The sequence below is a fragment of the Pristis pectinata genome, chromosome 2 (genome assembly GCF_009764475.1).
Source record: "Pristis pectinata isolate sPriPec2 chromosome 2, sPriPec2.1.pri, whole genome shotgun sequence".
NCBI classification, from domain to species: domain Eukaryota; kingdom Metazoa; phylum Chordata; class Chondrichthyes; order Rhinopristiformes; family Pristidae; genus Pristis; species Pristis pectinata.
Window position 1 is genome coordinate 99,951,638 of NC_067406.1, and position 20,220 is coordinate 99,971,857.

The following is a 20,220-nucleotide window of genomic DNA, read 5'->3' on the forward strand; positions in this document are numbered from 1 at the left end:
AGACAGATCAATATAAGCAGCTTTGCTGCAGCTTCTAAGGTACTGGCTCAGAAGTAGCAAAGATCACTATTTGATCTCATCTGTGAAGTCCTCCATAATAGATCAACCTGTATGTGCTTTTTGGCTTTCTCTATTCCCCAGCCCAGGAGATGTCAACCATTAGCTAAGAGTAGCCTACTCAATCACACGTTTATTTGTAATATAGAATAATACAATGAGTAACAAGAGTGATGGTAAGGTCGTTTAATTGATTTCAGATATTTTGTTTCTATAATTGCTTGTTGAGAGATCCTCTTCTGAATTACAGAATTAATGATTTTCATTGTGAATGTTGTTTCAAGACATTTGAGTAGTTGTCTTAAGTTCTCAACTCTCAAAGACATGCTCAATTTGTTGCCTGCAGGGTTGGCTGAATTAGTAGCAATGTAGCATAATACTCTTATTCTGAAAGCTGACTCTACTTTAAAGGATCTATTTTGAAACGTGATGGAAAAAAATGCTACTGTCTGCCCAGGTTGTACCCTTGGGGGTTGTATTCCATCTGGGAAATGGAAGAATAATTATATGCACTCTTGGCTATTAAGGAGGCTTTTATTTGCACACAATTTTGCTGCAAAAGGCATGGGTCCAAATAGACACATCTGGAGATGAGAGTTTGCACCAAAACACACATTTTACTGGAGCTGCTGGCTGGAGGAACTCAGTGGGTGGAACAGCATCTGTGGGAGGGAAAGGAATTGTCGACATTTTCAGGTGGACACCCTGCAACAGGACTGAGAGTGGCAAGGGGAAATAGCCAGTATAAAGAGGAGAGGGAGAGTGGTGAGTCGGGAGCCAGAAGGTGATTGGTGGACCATGGAGGGTGAAGGATGATGGGTGGATTGAGCTAGGTAGGGGAGGGGTGATGAGTAGGAACGTGAGGGCTACCAGATTTTGAATCTGGAGTCTTCCTACTTATCACCCTTGCAGCTATATTCCTCACCAGGCTCCAACTGCCTTTGTTTTCTCCATCTGTCTTCCCCTCTCTGACTTGGCTCGATCTGCCTATCATCCTTCACCCCTCCTCAGACCACCAATCACCTCTGGGTCCTGTATCACCACTACCCTTCTCTGCTTTATACAGGCTATCTCCCTTCTCTACTCTTGGTCCTGATACAGGCTTTTGACCCAAAATGTCAAGTGGGGGGGGGGGTGGAATTCCTTTTCTCCCACAGATGCTGCTCAACCCACTGCATTCAAAGTTGAAAGTCAAAGTCAAGTTTATTGTCATATGCACGTACATGTATGCACAGGTGCAATGAAAAACTTACTTGCAGCAGCATCACAGGTACATAAGATCACATAAGCAGCATTCACAAGAAAAACATAAACTAAACATAAACTATGCACAATTTTTACCAAGAAATAACACAATTAGAACAAAAAAAAATCCATTTTAGTGCAAAGTGATCGTAGTGTTGCTAAACTCTAGGGTTGTGCCAGTGTGTTCAAGAACAGAATGGATAAAGGAAAGTTGCTGTTTTTGAACCTGGTAGTGTAGGACTTCAGGCTTCTGTACCTCCTGCTCAATGGTAGCTGTGAAAAGATGGCTTGGCCTGGATAGTGGGGATCTTTGGATGTTGTCTTCGTGAGGCAGCGCCTCCTGTAGATACTATTGATGATGGGGAGGGATGTGCCCGTGATGTATTGGGCAGAGTCCACTACTTTGCAGCTTCTTGCATTGCTGCGCATTTGAATTGCCGTACGAGACCATGATGTAACCAGTCAGGATATTTTCAATAGTATATCTGGAGGAGTTTGTTCGGTGACACCCACAATATTGTGCCTACCTTTAAACCTCGCCTAAGACTTTCTAACCCCTTCCTCCCACATATCCCTTTACTAGATAAGCATATGGAGGAATTTAAAATAATCTCTTGAATTTGACCAATGTACCTGCCTCCACCACTGCCCCAGGCAGCACATTTCATGCCCCAACCACTCTCTGGGTAAAAAAAAACTTTCCTCTGATTTCTCCCATTACTTTCAAGCCATGCCCTCTTGTGCTGAGCATTGGTGCCCTGGGAAAGAGGAGCTGGCTGTCTATCTATTCCTCTTAACATTTTGTATGCCTCTATCATGTCTCCCCTCAGCCGCCTCCTCTCCAATGAGTAAAGCCCTAGCTCACTTAGTCTCTCCTCATAATCCATACTCTCTAATCCAGGCAGCATCCTGGTAAATCTCCTCTGCACCCTTTCCAACGCTTCCATATGCTTTCTATAATGAGGCAACCAGAACTGGACACAGTACTCCAAGTGTGGTCTAACCAGAGTTTTGTAGAGCTGCATCATTACCTCGTGGCTCTTAAACTCTGTCCCCCGACTTATGAAAGCTAACATCCCATAAGCTTTCTTAACTACCCTATCCACCTGTGAGGCAACTTTCAGTGATCTGTGGATATGAACCTCCAGATCCCTCTGCTCCTCTACACTACCCAGAATCCTGCCATTTACCTTGTACTCCACTGTGGAGTTTGTCCTTCCAAAGTGTACTACCTCACACTTCTCTGGATTGAACTCCATCTACCACTTGTCAGCCCAGCTCTGCATCCTATCAATGTCCCTCTGCAATCTTCGACAATACTCTACACTATCCACAACACCACCGACCTTTGTGTCGTCTGCAAACTTGCCAACCCACCTTTCTACCCCCTCATCCAAGTCATTAATAGAAATCACGAAAAGCAGAGGTCCCACAACCAATCCTTGTGGGACACCGCTAGTCACAGCCCTCCAATCTGAATGCACTCCCTCCACCACAACCCTGTGCTTTCTACAGGCAAGCCAAATCTGAATCCACATGGCCAAGCTTCTCTGGATCTCATGCCCTCTGACCTTCTGAAGAAGCCTACCATGTGGAACCTTGTCAAACATGATAAACCTCCTTAACTTTCTTAGAAAGTAAAGATGCTGGTGCACCTTCCTTGTGATTGCATCTATATGCAGGGCCCGGGACAGGTCATCTGATATGTTAGTGCCCAGGAATTTAAAGGTGCTGACTCTCTCCACTCAATGTAGACTGGTGCATGTTCACCCTCCTTCCCCTTCTGAAGTCAACAATCTGCTCTTTCATTTTACCAATGTTGAGTGAGAGAGGGCATTCAACCAGGTGCCCTATCTCACTCTGGTAAGCTGACTCGTCACCCTGTGATTTGTCCAACAACAGTAGGGTCATCAGCAAATTTGTATATAGCATTGGAGCTGTGCTTAGCCACACAGTTGCATGTGTATGGAGAGTAGAGGATGGGGCTAAGCACGCAGCCTTGAGATGCACTTGTGTTGGTGGTCAGCGAGGAGGTGATGTTGTTACCAATCCTCACTGAAGTCTGCCAATGAGGAAGTCGAGTATCCAGTTGCAGAGGGAGGTACAGAGGCCCAGGTCTTGAAGCTTGATGATGAGTTTGGATGGGAGGATTGTGTTGAATGCCAAGCTGTAGTTGATGAATAACAACCTGATTTAAGAGTTCCTGTTGGCCAGAGCAGAGTGAAGAGCTGGAGAAATTGCATCTGCTGTTGACCTATTGTGGTGGTAGGCAAATTGAAGTGGATCCAGGTCATCTCTGAGGCAGGAGTTGATTCATGCCGTAACCAACCTCTTGAAGCACTTGATGTAAGCACTACCAGACTGTAGTCATTAAGGCAGTTTGTCTCCTCCAGCAGTTTGTTTGTTGCTCGAGATGCCAGTATCTGCAGTGTCTTGTGTCTCCACACATTTTACTGCAGAAGCTACATTGGAACAACCAGCCTGGAGTTTGAGCGCACTGATTTCTTGTGTGAATGTAATACAGCACAGAAATATGGTTACTTGTTCACCACGGGGAAAGAAAAATTGAAAGGTGAGCTGTTTCAGGTGACCCTTGTATGTTTGGTGCCTTTTCAGAAATATTTTGTGAGAAGTCCCAGAAGGGAAAAAATGGAGAAAATGTCTTAGCAGTATTTGTTATATTTATGAAGAATGATAGTTTAGGATCATGCACCAATAGCATAGTTGTTTCTCACTAAATAAATGTGGTTGAATATATGCAATTTATTTTATGCAAATTGTTTTTAAGTTACTTGTGGGTTTGGATACTGAAGCCCATTAAGTAACTCTGCTGGTAGTATTTTGGTCACAACGTTGCTGATTCTCAATTTCTCAACTATTTTCCCATTTGGCTCACTTGTTTACGTTATTATTTGGCACTTACTACTGCAGTTTTGTTTTGTCAACTGAATTTTTGTTGTAAAAGTCATAAATGCCAACTAGTTAGTTTAGTGATGTGAATTATGAATAATATAGGAATTTAGGATTGGGTCATCAACGTGTTGGATGTGGAATGACAGATGGATGAAAACACTATTTCAAATAGTTGAACTGTATGCTTATCTTCACTCTTTTTCTGTGTGCTTTTTAAAATCTTGACAAGTAGTCTTCTAACTGATCTTAGATAACTCTTTCTGATGGTTTCTCAAGCAATCATTTAAGTGTGGAGACCACAATTTTCAAGAAGTATGTCAGCTCGGCTATAAGACTTTTTAAATTCAGTTTTGTGTTTAAACTTTTTATTTATACAGCATGTTAACAGGCCCTTCTGACCCAACGAGCCTGCACTGCCCAATTTACACCCATGTTAACCTACTAACCCGTATATCTTTGGAATGTGGGAGGAAATCGGAGCACCTGGAGGAAACTCATGCGGTCATGGGGAGAATGTAGAAACTCCTTACAGACGGCGGCGGGAATTAAATCCTGATTGCTGGCATTGTAATAGCGTTGCACTAACTGCTACGCTACCGTGCTGCCTTCCAGTATGATTTTAATACTTTAAATCCTTCATTTTAATTATCTTTTTCTTTGAATATAATATTCTTAAGATTGCTTTAGTATACGTCCCTTTTGTGGGATGGGATTGGTATTGGTTTATTGGGGAAGAAAGAGCAGCAATATTTGGCCATGTGATACCTTGACCTGGCTCTATCATTGAGCAGGGTCTTGGTGGATCTGATTTTCGCCCTGGCTCCACTTTTCTGCCTTTGCCTTCCCAAGATGCTTAAAAATCTGACTTTCTCAGCCTTGAATATATTCAATGATATAAGCCTCTACAGCTCTTGGGTAGAAAATTTCAAAGATTTGTGATTCTCTTTAAGTTTTTTCCTTGTTGATTAAGTGGATGTTTTGTTTTAAATGTAGATCTCTTGTTGTTAAGTCTCTTTATAATCTCCATTTCTGGTCTTCCTAATTCCAATACCCCTATGTTAACAGTTTCAGGTAAGGGAACACCTGGATCCCTCTACAGCAGCATTCTGTAATCTCCCTCTCTTTAAGAACATGTTGCTTTGCTCTTCCACTAAAGTGGATGACCTAACATTCCCCCACTGTTTACCAATTTTTGTCCACTCACTTAACCCATGTATGTTCCTTTGCATCCTGCTCGCATTTTACTTCCCTGTCTACTTCTGTGTCTTCAATAAATTTGGCTGCAACATTCTCAGTCTAATGAAAATTAAAAATAATCACAGGTGTTGGATGTCTGAAGTAAAAATAGAAATTTTAGAAACATTTCAGCTGGTCAGGCAGCATCTGTGGAATGAGAAATAGAGTTAATGTTTGGGTTGAAGACACGTTACAAGATTTTCATCAAAATTAATAATATAGATGGTAAATAGTTGAGTCCAGCCCAAATTCCTGTGGCACCCTACTTATTACATCTTGCCAACCTGAAAAATGACCTTTTTATCCTGATCAGATCAGCTAACTAACCAAAAACATTCCTCTACCCTTGCTTGTATATTACTGCATATGCCATAAACTCTTGCCTTTGCAATAACCTTTTGTGGCAGATTATCAAATAACTTGTGGAAATCCATATGCACTGCATTTATTGGTTCTCTGTCCATCCTGCCTGTTACACTCTTGAATATCTCTTTTGTGGAAGCATGTATTACGATTTTCTAAATGTCCTTATTAATGAATTCAAGCATTACCCATTAATAAATATCAAGGTAACTGGCTTATAGTTTCCTGTCGTTTGACTTATTTATTACAACCCAGAAGGAGACCATTTGGCCCATGTCTGTGCTGCTCCCAATAGAGCTTTCATGAATGCCATTCCTACTCCTTGTTTGCCTCTAGCACTCTCTTGCATGCCCCTCAACTTCTCGTTGATTTTTTTAATTTATCTGCACTAAGAGATTATTTACCATAGTGGATGACCTATTAGCACACCTTTGCAATGTGAGCACTGCATAAACTTGTGCCCCTGGGAGAACATGCAAACTCCATGCCTTCTGAGAGGGGAAATTACAAAATATTTGTTCAAACCCTCTGCCATTTATTTATTTACCGGTCAGTCTTTTGTATATTTGTAAAGCTATTTTATATTTCTTGTTAGTTTACTCTGAAAGTCTGTTCGCTCTTTCACTCATACTTTCCTGGTTTACAAACTTTTTTTCCCTCCAGTTGTTACATTGTTGAGCAGTGTACAATGGTTAGGGGTCTGTAGACTTCTCCCATCAGGGACTTTCTTCCCTTGCTATTTACCTCCAACTAGATCACTTTTTACTATTGCTTTCATCCTTTAGTAATAGAGTTAACCCCACCTATCTTTCTTTACTGCAAATCCTTCCTAAATGTCAAGCTCCCTGCAATTGAGTTCCCAGCTCTGGTCCCCTTGTAACCAGCTCAATGATGATTATCAGATACACTTATTTTTATTTGTGCCATCAATTCATGAATGAATGTTGTGTGCATTTAGAAAGGGCCTGTAATAATTCCCTTGTTACTATTTTTCTTTGCCTCTGATTCTATTTGCAGCTGTACTTGTATGTTTGTAGATGGCTAGCTAGAACTGGTAATTAATGTCAGTATGATGCAGTAGTTAGTTTGCTTATCCTCCCCATAGTCTCTCTTCCTGTCCATAGATGCTATGATAATCTTGTAACTATTGAGCAAGTGTAAGGGCCGAGATGCCTTCAATTCTACTTTATGGATCCCCACATCGACCTCTCGCCCTCTTTCCACTGACCGTTATAATACTTAATAGGCATGACTGCCTTTTGGAACAAAGTTTCTGGGTATCTTTCTTCCTCCCTGATTCATTAGTGTCCAATCCCAAGCAAAAGTACCTACTGCTTCAGATGCTACTGCCCATCTGGCTGGGTGTGGACCACAGTAATCTCCATCAGCTCCCACATGTTTCAGCCCCAACAACCCCACTTGCCTTGCTATATCTGTTACAATGAATTAAATCTTCCATCTGGCTATTAATTTTATAATTTTTGTCTCATTAATGTAGTTTTATAGTATAAGTTTTGCTTGCACTTCTTGCACTGGATTGTAATTCAGAATGAGTGTTTTATGGTAGAAAGAAACTGCAATGCTCAGTGGCCAATTGTTTTCCTTCCTTTCTGTGATGTTCTGTGATTTTTGTTATTTCATTTCCTAAATTCTTGGGTTGCTGCTTCTGGTATGAGAGTGGTACCCCCCAGAATACTCGATACTTGCTCTGGGAACCAGAGCACGTTGAATCAGCACTAAAAGTGGGTCATTATAGCATTGTATATAGAGAGTTGTGTCACCAGCCCTCCTGCTTCCTCAGGAGGCTAATGAAGTTTGGCATGTCCCCTTTGACCCTCACCAGTTTTTATCGATACACCATGAGAAACATCCCATCCGGATGCATCACAGCTTGGTATGGCAACTGTGATCCGCAAGAAACTGCAGAGAATTGTGGGCACAGCTCAGCACATCACAGAAACCAGCCTCTCCTCCATGGACTGTCTATACTTCTCACTGCCTTGGTAAAGCAGCCAACATGATCAAAGACTCCACCCAGCCCAGACATTATTTCATCTCCCCCCTTCCATTGGGCAGAAGATACAAAAGCCTGAAAATTTGTACCATCAGGCTCAAGGACATTGTCTATCCCGCAGTTATGAGACTATTGAATGGTCTCCTAGTACGATAAGATGCACCCTTGACCTCATAATCTACCTCGTTATGGCCTTGCATCTTGTGTCTGCCTGCATTGTACATTCTCTGTAACTCTACAAGGGAAAACAATAACAGAGTGCAGAATAAACACTTTTTATTCTGCACTCTGTTTTCCCTTGTACTACCTCAATGCACTATTGTAATGAAATGATCTGTATGGGTGGCATGTAAAGAAAGTTTTTCACTGTATGTTGGGACATGTGACAATAATGAACCAATTTACTGCTATTTCCACCATTTTCTGTCCTTTATTTGGGACAAAAAGGCTCTGTTTATATTTTAAAGAAACAGTTGAACCCACAAGTATACTGGTACCTCATTTAGTGCTGCTCTGCTCTTACCCTCTGCAGGCATTCCTGCAACAATGAAATGGTGATTTCATCATCCTATGGCTCAGTGTGGAGTGAGTTGTAGAGGCTGCCTGTGAGGGCTGGTGTTGAGCAGGCTCAGGCGGACAGTGCATCTATTCGGCATTGACATGGGGATCTCATTGCTACACTGGGTGTAGCCGTTGCTCCGTGTGTTGATGAACTGCCCAGACCCGACAATCTCTCTCATCACCTCCTATTGGATGTGATGGAAGTTGCTGTTGCAACCCCCCCCCCAAATTGCACATCCCTTCCCAGCCCAGAGATTTCTCTATGGTAACAAGGTCAACAGTCAATTCCGTGCAGGGTAGAGAATCACACCATGTTTTAAGGCACATCGGCACATAGCCCAGTTGGATTTTTTTCAGGGGTATGTACCTGTGAGTATTTGGGCTACAGAACCAAGAGTACTGCAATGAATCTGTGCTCTTTGGGGTAGCACTAAGTGGGGTATCAGTGTACTTGTTAGTTCAACTGTTTCTTTAAAATATAAATGGGGAGCATTTTTGTCCCAAATAAAAGTAGAAAATGGTAGAAATGTGCACCAGGTCAGGCAGCGTCTGTGGAGAGAGAAAAAGTTAACATTTCGGGTCAAAGACAGAACTGAATATGAATGAGATGCATTTCTCACCACATTCATATTCAGATGAATGAGATGAGAAGTCCCTGAGATGACAGGTTATTTTGGGATTGTGCAATAAGAGTGTTAGTTAATAATATTGTATAGAGTAATCATAACATGATAGGATCTTGCATTAAATTTGAAAGTGATGTACTTGAACACAGAACTGGGGTTTTCAGCTTAAACGAAGGAAATTATGAAGGTATGAGGGGCAGGTTAGCTGAGGCAGATTTGAAAACTACATTAAAAGCGTATGGTAGTGGGCAGGCAATGACTAGTGTTACAAACCAGCAACAAAAGAATCACACCAGGTCATGTATAAGTGTTAAAACTATTTTATTAATAACTACTTGTGATACTAAGAAAAATAAAAGTAAAAATGTTAGATTTTAAACATTAACCCCAAAACTAAACTCGTAGTGTGTGTGTGGCAAATTCCCAAACTCCAAGTCTAGGAATAGTTCTCAAAGTTCAGTTCAGCAAGCCATAAGGTGAAACGTGAGCAAAGCTTTTCCAAAATCACCGTTGACTGAAGACAAAATGTAGAGAGAATATAGAGAGATTACAAAATCCAAATGTTCCACGATGGAACCGATACGACACCTCAGTGACTACTCCACTGCTTTGTTCTAAAGTACCTGCCACCCCGAAAGGCACTCGAGACGTGGCCGTCCACACAAATACCTATTTCCCATTACAAGTTAAAAATCCATACGTGGATTGTAGTGACAGACACAGTTTTTCGTCCATCGATACAGAGACCAGCAGGTCTCCCCACCGCCACTCCCCCTCTTCTCTTCCCCCCACTGACGATTAGTGTGGCCAAATGTGGGTTTCTTGCGGACATGGATAGGAGAATTTACAATTGAGAATAAGGTGGTATGTGTTTTCAGGCTTTTGTACCTCTGCCCGATGAAAGGGGGGAGATGAAAGAATGTCTGGGGTGGGTGGGGTCTTTGATTATGTTGGCTGCTTTACCAAGGCAGAGGAATTAAATAAGTATTTTGTGTCTATCTTCACAGAAGAAAACACAAAACATCCCAGATATTGGAGAACCAATAGTCCACTGCAAATGAGGAAATATTGTTATTAAAGAAATACAACAATTGTAGTTAATAAAGCTGGAAACTGATGGCTTCAGAGAGTAGATGTTCTGGTTAAAATTTTCCAGAACCTGTAGAAATCTTTGAATAGTTCATGTAGATTTTAAGGTAGCAAATGTGACCCCTCCATGTAAGGAAGGAGGGAGATAGAAAATGTGGAATTGTTACTGTTATCCTGACATCAGTAGTTTGTGGGGGGGGGGGGGGGGGCGGGGTGGAGTACTAGAATTTATAATGAAGGATGTAACACTAATTCACTTGGAAAACAATGATTGAGAAGAGGCAATATGGATTTGACTTTTGACTAATTTATTGGTGTTCTTTGAGGGTATAGTTAGTAAAATTGGTGAAAAGGAAACTAGTAGTTGTGATGTATTTGGATTTTTGGAAGGTTTTCAATAAGGTTCCACTCAGGTGGTTATTGAACAAAGTTTGAACACACAGAATTGGGGAAATGTACTAGTGTTGATTGACAATTGGTTAATGCATAGAAAATAAATAATAGGAATAAATGGCTCCTTCTCAAGTTGGCATGTTGTGGGGTATCAGTGGATCAGTGCTTGAACCCCACCTATTTACAATCTATATCAAAGATTTCCTGTAGGGACAAAATGTTACATTTTCAGTTTTAATGAAGCAAAAGTAACTTGGGAGTGTGAGTAGTGATCAGGATGCAAAGAGGCTTTGTAGACAGGCTGAGTAAATGGGCAATACATAAGTACAATCTGAAAAATGGTTTTCACCTCAGAAGAAAAAAAACAGAAATGCTGAGTATTTTTTATAATTTTGGAAATGCTGTTGTCCAGAGGAACCTGGGTGCCATTATGCACTAGTCGCTGAAAGCTAACATGAAGGTGTAGGAAACAGGAAGTTGTTTTGAGAATTCATTGTTTGAGAATTTCAGTACAAGTAAAAATGTCTTAATACAGAGTCTGGTGAGACCACACCTAGAGTTTTGTGCAGAGTTTTTCTCTCTAAAAGAGAATATACTTCCTATAGAAAGAGTAGTGAAGATTCTCCAGACTAGTTCCTGGGATGGTAGGTTTGTAATTCCAAGAGAGATTGATTAGGCTAGGCCTTTTATTCTTCAGAGTTTAAAAGAATAAAAGGTGATCTCATTGAAGCATACAAGACTGAGATACCTGGACAGGGTATATACAGGGCAGATGTTTCCCCAGCCATCTCCTAGGCTAGGGAGTAGTTTTCAAAATGAGGTGTACGTCATTTAGGACTAAAGTGAGGAGAAATTTCTTCAGAAGTTGGTGTCCTTTGTAATTCTCCACCCTGAAGGGGGTGAGAAGGCTTAATCTCAGTTTTGAATGCAATCTATGACTGAGAGATCTCCTTGATTTCTCCAATAACCAGAATATGAATCAAGGAATATGGGGCAAGAAAATGGCCTTGAGGTAGAAGATCACCCTGATCTTGTTGAATGAGGGAATGGGCTTGAGGGGCCAAGTAGCAGCCTTCAGTTTCCATTTGTTTGCTTAAATTAGGTATCAAACTTGTCTACTTGCACTGTTGTAAGATCAGAGAATTAAGTGGATTTCAATTCATGGAACACTGGTATCAGTAGGGAGCTATTATGTTGGGATGAGCTTCACCTGAATCCTGGTGTCCTTGAGGTTTATGGTGAATGGGATAATTAGTGTTGTGGAAACTGCTTTAAATAATGTGGAAGGAGTTTCAGATGAGGGCATATTTATAAAGGACCAGATGATGGTTCAGGGTAGCAATAACCAGAACCTAACAGGAAGGGATGGTGTACACAAACGTGAGAGTGTAGCTGATGGTAAAAAGATAAAATTACAGGGTTTTTGTTTTGAATGCCCTCAACATTCATGAGATGATGGCACAAATGGAAATAAGTGGGTATAATTCCATAACCATTATAGAAATGGTTAAAAACTATATAACTGGGAACTTGGTATTTAGTGGTATTTGACATTTCAGAAGAATAGGCGATCAGGAAAAGCAGGTAGATAGAGGTGGAATTCTATTCCATACGATGTAAGGGCATGATCAGCATCCTCAATGTAATAAAGGATGAGATTAGTACAGGAATGAAAAATGATTGTTGGCTTCCGTTCTGCATTTTAAAACTATCTTGATTACAAAATTTATCTTGTGATGAAAGGGCATTAACCTAAAACATTAACTCTGTTTTTCTTTCCACAGATGCTGCCTGAGCTAAAAATAATTTGCATTTTATGTTTGTATTTCAGATTTCCAGCATCTCCATTTTGCTTCTCTACATTTTGGTGACTTGGTAGATTGGATTCAAAACTGGTTTGGCCATAGGAGACAGGATAGTGGTGGAGGAGTGTTTCTCTGAGTGGAGATCTGTGACCACTGGTGTGTGTTCAAATTAGCTGATTTAGTAAGCTAGCAGATGACGCAAATTGGTGGAGTTGTGGATAGTGAAGAAGGTTGTCAAAGGATACAGCAGGATATAGATCAGTTGGAGATATGGGCAGAGAAATGGCAGATGGAGTTTAATCTAGACAAGTGTGCAGGGTTGCATTTTGGAAGGTCAAATGTAAGGGTAAAGTATACAGTAAATGGCAGGACCCTTGGGAGCGTTGGTGTACAGAGGGTGCAAACCCATAACTCCCTTAAAGTAGCCACACAAGTAAATAGGATGGTAAAGATGGCTTATGACATGCTTGCCTTTATCGGTTAGGGTGCCGAGTATAAAAGTTGGTAAGTTATGTTGCAGCTGTTTAAAACTTTGGTTAGGTGGCATTTGGAGTATTGTGTGCAGTTCTGGGAGCTGCATTACAGGAAGGATGTGGAGGCTTTGGAGAGGGTGCAGAAGAGGTTCACTAGGATGATGCCAGAATTAGAGAGAGTGGCTATAAAGAGAAGTTGGACAAACTTTGTTTGCTCTGGAGTGTTGGAGGTGAAGGGCAACCTGATAGAAGTTATAAAATTATGAGAGGTATAGATAGGGTAGATAATCAGTCTTTTTTTTCCCCCCCACGGTGAAAATGTCAAATAAAAGAGGGCATAGCTTTAAGGAGAGAGGGGAATGTTCAAAAATGTGCAAGGCAAGTTTTGTTTTAAAAAGAGTTTGGTAGATGCCTAGAACGCACTGCCAGGGGTGGGGTGTAGTGGAAGCAGATACAATAGTGATGTTTAAGAGGCATTTGGACAGATGCATGAACGGGCAGGGAACTTTCCAAGTTAAAATCCCAAGTTGCCTATTCTGTTAAAGCAATACTCCATGTAACTTTTGTAACTTTGTGTTAACAAAAGTCGCCTGAATTTATCCTGGTAAAGATTCCAAAGACCTGAGTCAAACACTGACAGTATTTACCAATTTTAGCTAGCCCCTTTCTTAGCTGTGCAATTCCTACTAGCAGGCCGCTTCTTTACTAACACTGGATAAAGCTATAGTTAACGTTGGTTGAGTTAAATGCTAAATGCAAAACTTGGTTAAATCTTATCAGATCTACTCTTAAAGTTATGCACTCACCAAAATCCTAAATTTCACATCCTGTAAAATTGGTATTTTGTGGAACTCTTAAATCTATGCTACTTGGGTGATTAGAAACATCAAAACTTTATAATGGATGTGTAGTCACAAAAACCAACCATTTGTAATTAGTTCCAGTGTAGGAAGGTTAGTTGGTTACAATGTGGTTTGCTGATGGTAAAGGAAGGATGTGCATTAAAGTACATACTTGGATCAGGAAAGAGCAAGGATTCATCTGCATTTTAGCAACTGATAATCAGATCTGAATATTCTCTTGCTACACCAAATAGTATAGCTTTTTTTAATGTAAATTTAACAGTGATACCTGTAACTCATTTGTGGTTTGCATTATTAGGCACCAAGTTATTTTTGAGATTTTGGCCATTTTTGCAGTCGTTGTGAAAATCTTGAATGGTGAGTTTGTGCCAGCTAGCTGAGCATTTTAAATATTGCCTACTACTTTTAAAAGATACCTACCATTGCCATAACAGCAACACAAGTTTTTAAGTTACAGAAAAACTTTATTTTCTGAGGTTAAGCTGTATTTCTTAGTGTATAATGTATAAAAAATGGCCACTGGAAATAACCTTGGTTTGTCATGTTTCTGCACATTGGTGAGAGGTTTAACATGCTGTGATATTTGTGCTTTTGGAATGTTGTTATATTTCCAAAATAAGTAATTTAAAAACAAAGACAAAAATCACTTTTGCCTAGTGATTGTGTATGGAGTGTGTGACATGATATGTACCCAATGATCTTGTGAGCTAAGGAATGGAGGATGAGATAAATGCATCTTTTCCAATATAATGACAGGAGAGAATGTGAAAATTATTTTCAAATTAGCTTGTATGGTTGATAAATTATCCTCACACAAACATCATGAAGAACGTGAACATTTATCTCATCCTCCATGAAGAATGCAGAGTGGACAGCTTCTCAGCCGCAGGTTAAAGTCAATATGATTTATTTACTTTTCCCAGAATTGCTGTACAGCAATCAGCAGTCAGAGATTTAGATACATTTTTTTCTTAACCGTGCTAATTTAGTTGAGGAACCAAAAGATCAATTAACTCAGCACAAACCAGAAATTTCTCTATCTGAATGTTGCAACACCTTGCTGAATAAATATTGTAAAACATCAATGTAGCATCATACTCCCACATCTTCATCCCATCATCCTATTTTTCCCTCCACCCGTGCCCCCCCCCCCCCCCCCCCCAAAGCTTGGAATTTTACAGAAGAGGGAAATATAAACAAATTATTTTCAGCAGAATAGATACAAGTGCTGTAATTGCAATCCTCTTGTTGAGGAAGGAGGTAAATATAACTGCAGGCAAATGAGGAGGATACCTGGAAAAGATGTATTTTTCTAGTTAATCTATTCTGAATGCCCCATGTCCTGAGGAAGTAAAATGCTTTTAATAAAGACAAATTTCATTAAAGTGTGATCTACAAATATGCAATGTAAACAAAGGTGATGAGATGGAAAGCTGAACAAATTTTGATACGTTTTTATTTTTCAGGTGAAATGAGTGAGAGCAAAGCAAAGAGAGTTCGCATTAAGGAAGTGGACAAATGGACATTGAACATCCTTATTGACTATGTTTACACAGCTGAAATTCAGGTTACAGAAGAGAATGTTCAGGTACTTTCAATAGATTGTGCTGTTTTGAAAGCAAACTAACAGTAACCGCAAGAACGGTAGATTTGCATCTTCAAAGGCTTCTGAAATGATTGTTGTTTAATGATAGTAAGGCCTTTGTAATTGCATGGAACAGTATGGCACAGGAACAGGCCCTTTGGCCCCAATATCTGTGCTGACTATGATGCCAATTTAAACTAATCCCATCTGCCTGCACTTGGGCTATATCCCTCCATTCCCTGCCAGTTCATGTGCTTGTCTAAATGCCTCTTAAGTGTTGCTGTCATATCTGTTTCCATCACCTCCCCTGGCAGCTATTCCAGGTACCTACCACTCTGTGTTTATAACTTTAAAAAAAACTTGGCTTGCCAATCTCCTTTTAAACTTTTCCCCTCTCACCTTAAATCTATGCCCTCTTGTATTTCTGAAACAACTTTCAGAAATTCTAGTTAGTTGACAACTAATCCAAAATCTTAAATATTTTTAGGCATATCTGTGTTTGCAATTATAGGTGTATATTAATTTGGGTATGTACATACAGCTATATGACAAAACTTGAACAAGTAATGAAATCTAGATTAAGTTTTAGCTTGGGTATTGTCTCCAAAATCACTAATTGTGCTAAAGTGGAGATATTCTGCTTCATTAGTGGTTTAGTACTAAATGTGTCCAAATCCCAGGTTTGTGCTAAATTAGCTGATTTCTGTTGGGGCAGCAATTGGACAGCATGTCTGAGTGCAGTTGATTGCATGTCAGAGACCTATTTACCATGACAAAGGGTGTTTCAGTGTTGTTTGTGGACTATTCAGCTGTGATTCTCCCCTGGTGGTCAAATGCAGACCACTGTGAGGCAGCTTAACCAGCAGTTTGGTTAAGGAGTCAATTTCTAGAACAGTGATGTTGAATCGGAATTGCTGACCAGCCCCAGGTGATGCTTGAGTAAGATTGTTTTAACCACATGGACATTTTAGTAGAAATCACCTTTCATACATATAGTATGCACATGTTCCCACTAGTGTTATATACGTAAAGTAGTTAACAAAAAATATTACCATTCAATCACCCAGGTAGTAAAGCAGTTATATAGATCAAGAAATAACTCGCATTGCTGCTTCTCTTAGCCAATTTACCAACAAGGAAAAAAAAATCGCAATAAACACTTGTATATAATATACACCTTGTGAACATTGCATGCTCAGTGGTGGTTTTTCATATTCTTCTTATTTACTAATGTAATTGGCTAGATCCAGATTCCTAATTAGCTCTTTGTGGTTAATGTGTTGCTCAACCAGCTGAGAGGTTTAAGACTGATGGATAAGCAGTAAAACATCATAGAATAGCACAACACAGAAATGTTGATGAATGTTTCAGAAAGCAACGCATTTTACCATCCATAAGACCATAAGGTGTAGGAGCAGAATTAGGACTTTCAACCCATCGAGTCTGCTCCACCATTCAATCATGGCTGTTTTTTTTTCTCTCAACTCCATTCTCCTGGCTTCTCCCCGTAACCCTTAACCTCCTTACCAATCAAGAATTGCCCAGTCTCTGCCTTAAGTACACCCAATGACTTGGCCTCCATAGCCCTCTGTGGCAACGAATTCCACAGATTTACCACCCTCTGGCTGAAGAAATCCCTCCTCACCTTGGTTCTAAAGGGGTGTCCCTTTATTCTGAGGCTGTGCCCTCTGATCCTAGACTCTCCTACTAATGGAAATATCCTCTCCACTCTAAACTCCACCATTTCAGTATTAGGTAGGTTTCAATAACCCCCACCCATCCTTATGAACTCCATCGAGTACAGGCCCGGAGCCATCAAACACCACTCGTACATTAAGACTTTCATTACTGGGATCATTCTTGTGAACCTCCTCTGGACCCTCTCCAGGACCAACACATCTTTCCTTAGGGGCTCAAAATTGCTTTCAATATTCCAAATGTGGTCTGACCAACGTCTTTTTATAAAGCCTCAGCAGCCTCTTCCCTGATCTTTTTCCATTTCCCTGCAATTCTTGCGAACAGAATGCAAGAAGTAGAACGTAAGTAGAAATGTGACTACTAAATTGCTATGTCCCTTGATCCTGCTGAGCCATATAATAAGATCATGGCTGAGCCATCTTCTTACCCAACTATCATATTCTGTGATTCATGCACCCCAACCCTGACTGTTCATCCAATTCCCTTCAAATTTCAGGCAGTTGTTTTGGTCGGTATTGTGGTTTGTGATTGTCTTTTTTAACCATTGTTATAAAGCAACATTTGAATTCATGATTCATGGGGGATAAAGAAGGTTTGAAACTTCAATTTCTGTGGATTGCACAAACCCATGGGGTTGCAGTTGTCATGATATTGTTGCCTTTCTCACTTTTCTAGCTCCCCTTCCAGTGTGCCTCTTGTGGTTCCAGCTTGTATACCTGTTGTTGTAGATTAAAGAGAATGATGGGAAATACTCCCTTTGCTGTAGAGATGAAAATGGGGAGGGGGTGGGTGTGCAGCTCATTTTTCAGCTGGATGAAGTTGTAACTGATCAAACAGCTTATTAACTCTGGTAAACTGGTTGGTCCTGCAATGGAAATGTGTGTTAGAAAGTACTGAACTGAGGGAAGGGTTAGAGAAGCTTTTAATATTACAGTAGTTTGGATACTATATGGCAGTCTCTATTATCTTTAGGATAGTGGTGGATCTTGGTGAATAGTCAAAATTCCAGTCTAACTTATCTTTATTAACATTGAGATTTATGTTGTGCAGCTTTGAAACTTCATTACATAAGAATTTTAAACTGGAATGCAGGCTTTTATCCAACAAATACTTGTTTCATGTTTGTATTACTAACCTGATCTGGAAAGCGAGACCTAATCAGTGTTACTACTGATCTGGAAGGTTGGGTCCCATAGAATCTAGGGAGAGCTAGTTGGGTGGATTCAAAATTGGCTCGGAGGTAGGAAGCAGATGGTGGTGGTTGAAGGTTGTTTCTCAGAATGGAGGCTGGTAAATAATGGTGTGCCGCAGGGGTTGGTTTTGGGACCCTTGTTATTTGTATGAATCATTTGGATGCAAATGCACAAGGCTTGATCAGTAAGCTTGTGACATGAGGAGGTATTGATAGTGCAGAAGGTTATCGTAGATTATGGAGGGATCTTGATCTGTTAGGGAAGTGGGCCAAGAAATGGCAAATGGATTTCAATACAGATAAGTGTGAGGTGATGCATTTTGGAAAGTCAAGCCAGCATAGGACTTGTACTGTGAATGGTAGAGTACTAGAGAGTGTAATGGAGCAGAGGGACCTAGGAGTACAAGTGCATAGTTCATTGACAGTGGAGTCACAGGTAGACAAGGTGGTGAAAAAGGCATTTAGCACGCAGGCCTTCATCAGTCCGGGCATTGAGTATAGGAATTGGGACATTGTTGCAGTTGTATAAGTCGTTGGTGAGGCCGCATTTGGAGTACTGTGTACAGTTTTGGTCACCCTGTTATAGGAAAGATGCGGTTAAACTGGAGGGAGTGCAGAAATGACTTGCAAGAATGTTGCCAGGATTAGAATGCCTGAGTTGCTGGGAGGGTTTGGGAGAATGATGGGTGACCTTATAGAAATGTTTAAAATTGAGAAGCATAGATAAGGTGAATGGTAGTAGTCTTTTTCCCAGAGTAGGGAAGTCCAAAACTAGGGGGTGTAGATTTAGGAAGAGAGGGGAAAGACTTGAAAGGGACTTGAGGGTCACCATTTTCACGCAGAGGGTGGTGAGTATATGGAACGAGCTGCCAGAGGAAGTGGTTGAGGCAGGTACAAAGGTATCATTTAAGAAGTACTTGGATGGGTGCATGGAGGGTGGAACTTAGAGGGAATGGACTGAATGCAGGAGATTGGGACTGACTGGGTGGGCACCATAGTTGGTATGGACTGGATGGGTTGAAGGGTCTGTATCTGTGCTGTATTGTTCTATGACTCTAGCATTGCTCACTGTCAGAGTGAAAATGAGAGTTAACTAGTTGGTCAAAAGTAGCAGTGCTTCTCAGATGGAACATGGGTCTGTTTTGGAAGATCATTGCCACCATCAGTCTTATTTCCTGATAATTTGTGCCCATTGGAATCATCCAGTTGGAAGAGTGGATGACACTGAGTAATTTTCTCTTGTCCATTCTGACCACCTGAGTAATAAGCAGGAACAAGAAATTTGGGGTAATTGTGATTGGTGCCACTAACTGTTGTCACTGATGAGCTGAATTGGAAGAGCTGCAGGGGGCTGAAGGTGCAGCACCTGTCCACTTGCCATTCAAAAAATTGTAATGGACGATTCGCTCAAGGAAGTTGCAAAATGGCTGTGAGGCCAAAAACATTCTCAGCTGTAGAAACAAAGCCTTGGTGCTGTTGGAGTGCATTTACAACATGGGCATCTATCTGACTATGTGGAAAATTGCCCAGGGGTGTCCTGTTCACAAAAAAGCAGAAAATATCCAATCAGGCTAATTGCCCAGTCAGGGTGACAGAATGAGTCTATTCTCAATCATCAACCAAATGGTGGAAGATATCACTGACAGTGTTATTGGATTAGTTTGTTGCCATGTACACCAGGGTGCAATGAAATTCCTTGTTTGCATGAAGCTCACACAGTAAACAGTATACATGGCAACAATAAATACAAGAAGTATAAAACAGCCGAATGGTGAAAAGATTGTTGTGCAATCTGGAGTAGTGCAAAAAAGAAATGCTAAAGTGACAATGGAATGACTGAGGGAGGTAAGCATCACTTTCTCTCCAAAATCTTGCTTACTAGTGCCCAGTTTGGGTGTTGGCTCCATCCCACATTATGGCCTTGTTCCAAACTTGGATAAAGGAGATGAATTCCAGAGGCAACGTAAGTGAATGGTTTGATATCTGACATGGAGGTGTGGCATGGAGGAGCCTAGGTAAAACTAATGTTAAGGGAAAAACATTCCCAGCTGTTGGAATCCTATCTCAGCAAAGCAAGATGATTGTGGTTGTTGGTCGGTCATCCCAG

The 20,220-nt window shown here is 40.7% G+C and overlaps 1 protein-coding gene across 1 annotated transcript in view; it reads left to right on the forward strand.

Moving 5' to 3' along the window:
* The window catches only part of klhl2 (kelch-like family member 2), a 99,606-nt gene that overhangs the window by 17,193 nt on the left and 62,193 nt on the right, over positions 1 to 20,220 (forward strand). Inside the window, 1 exon segment of the mRNA XM_052041286.1 lies at positions 15,105 to 15,226. Coding sequence (XP_051897246.1) covers positions 15,105 to 15,226 — 122 coding nt within the window.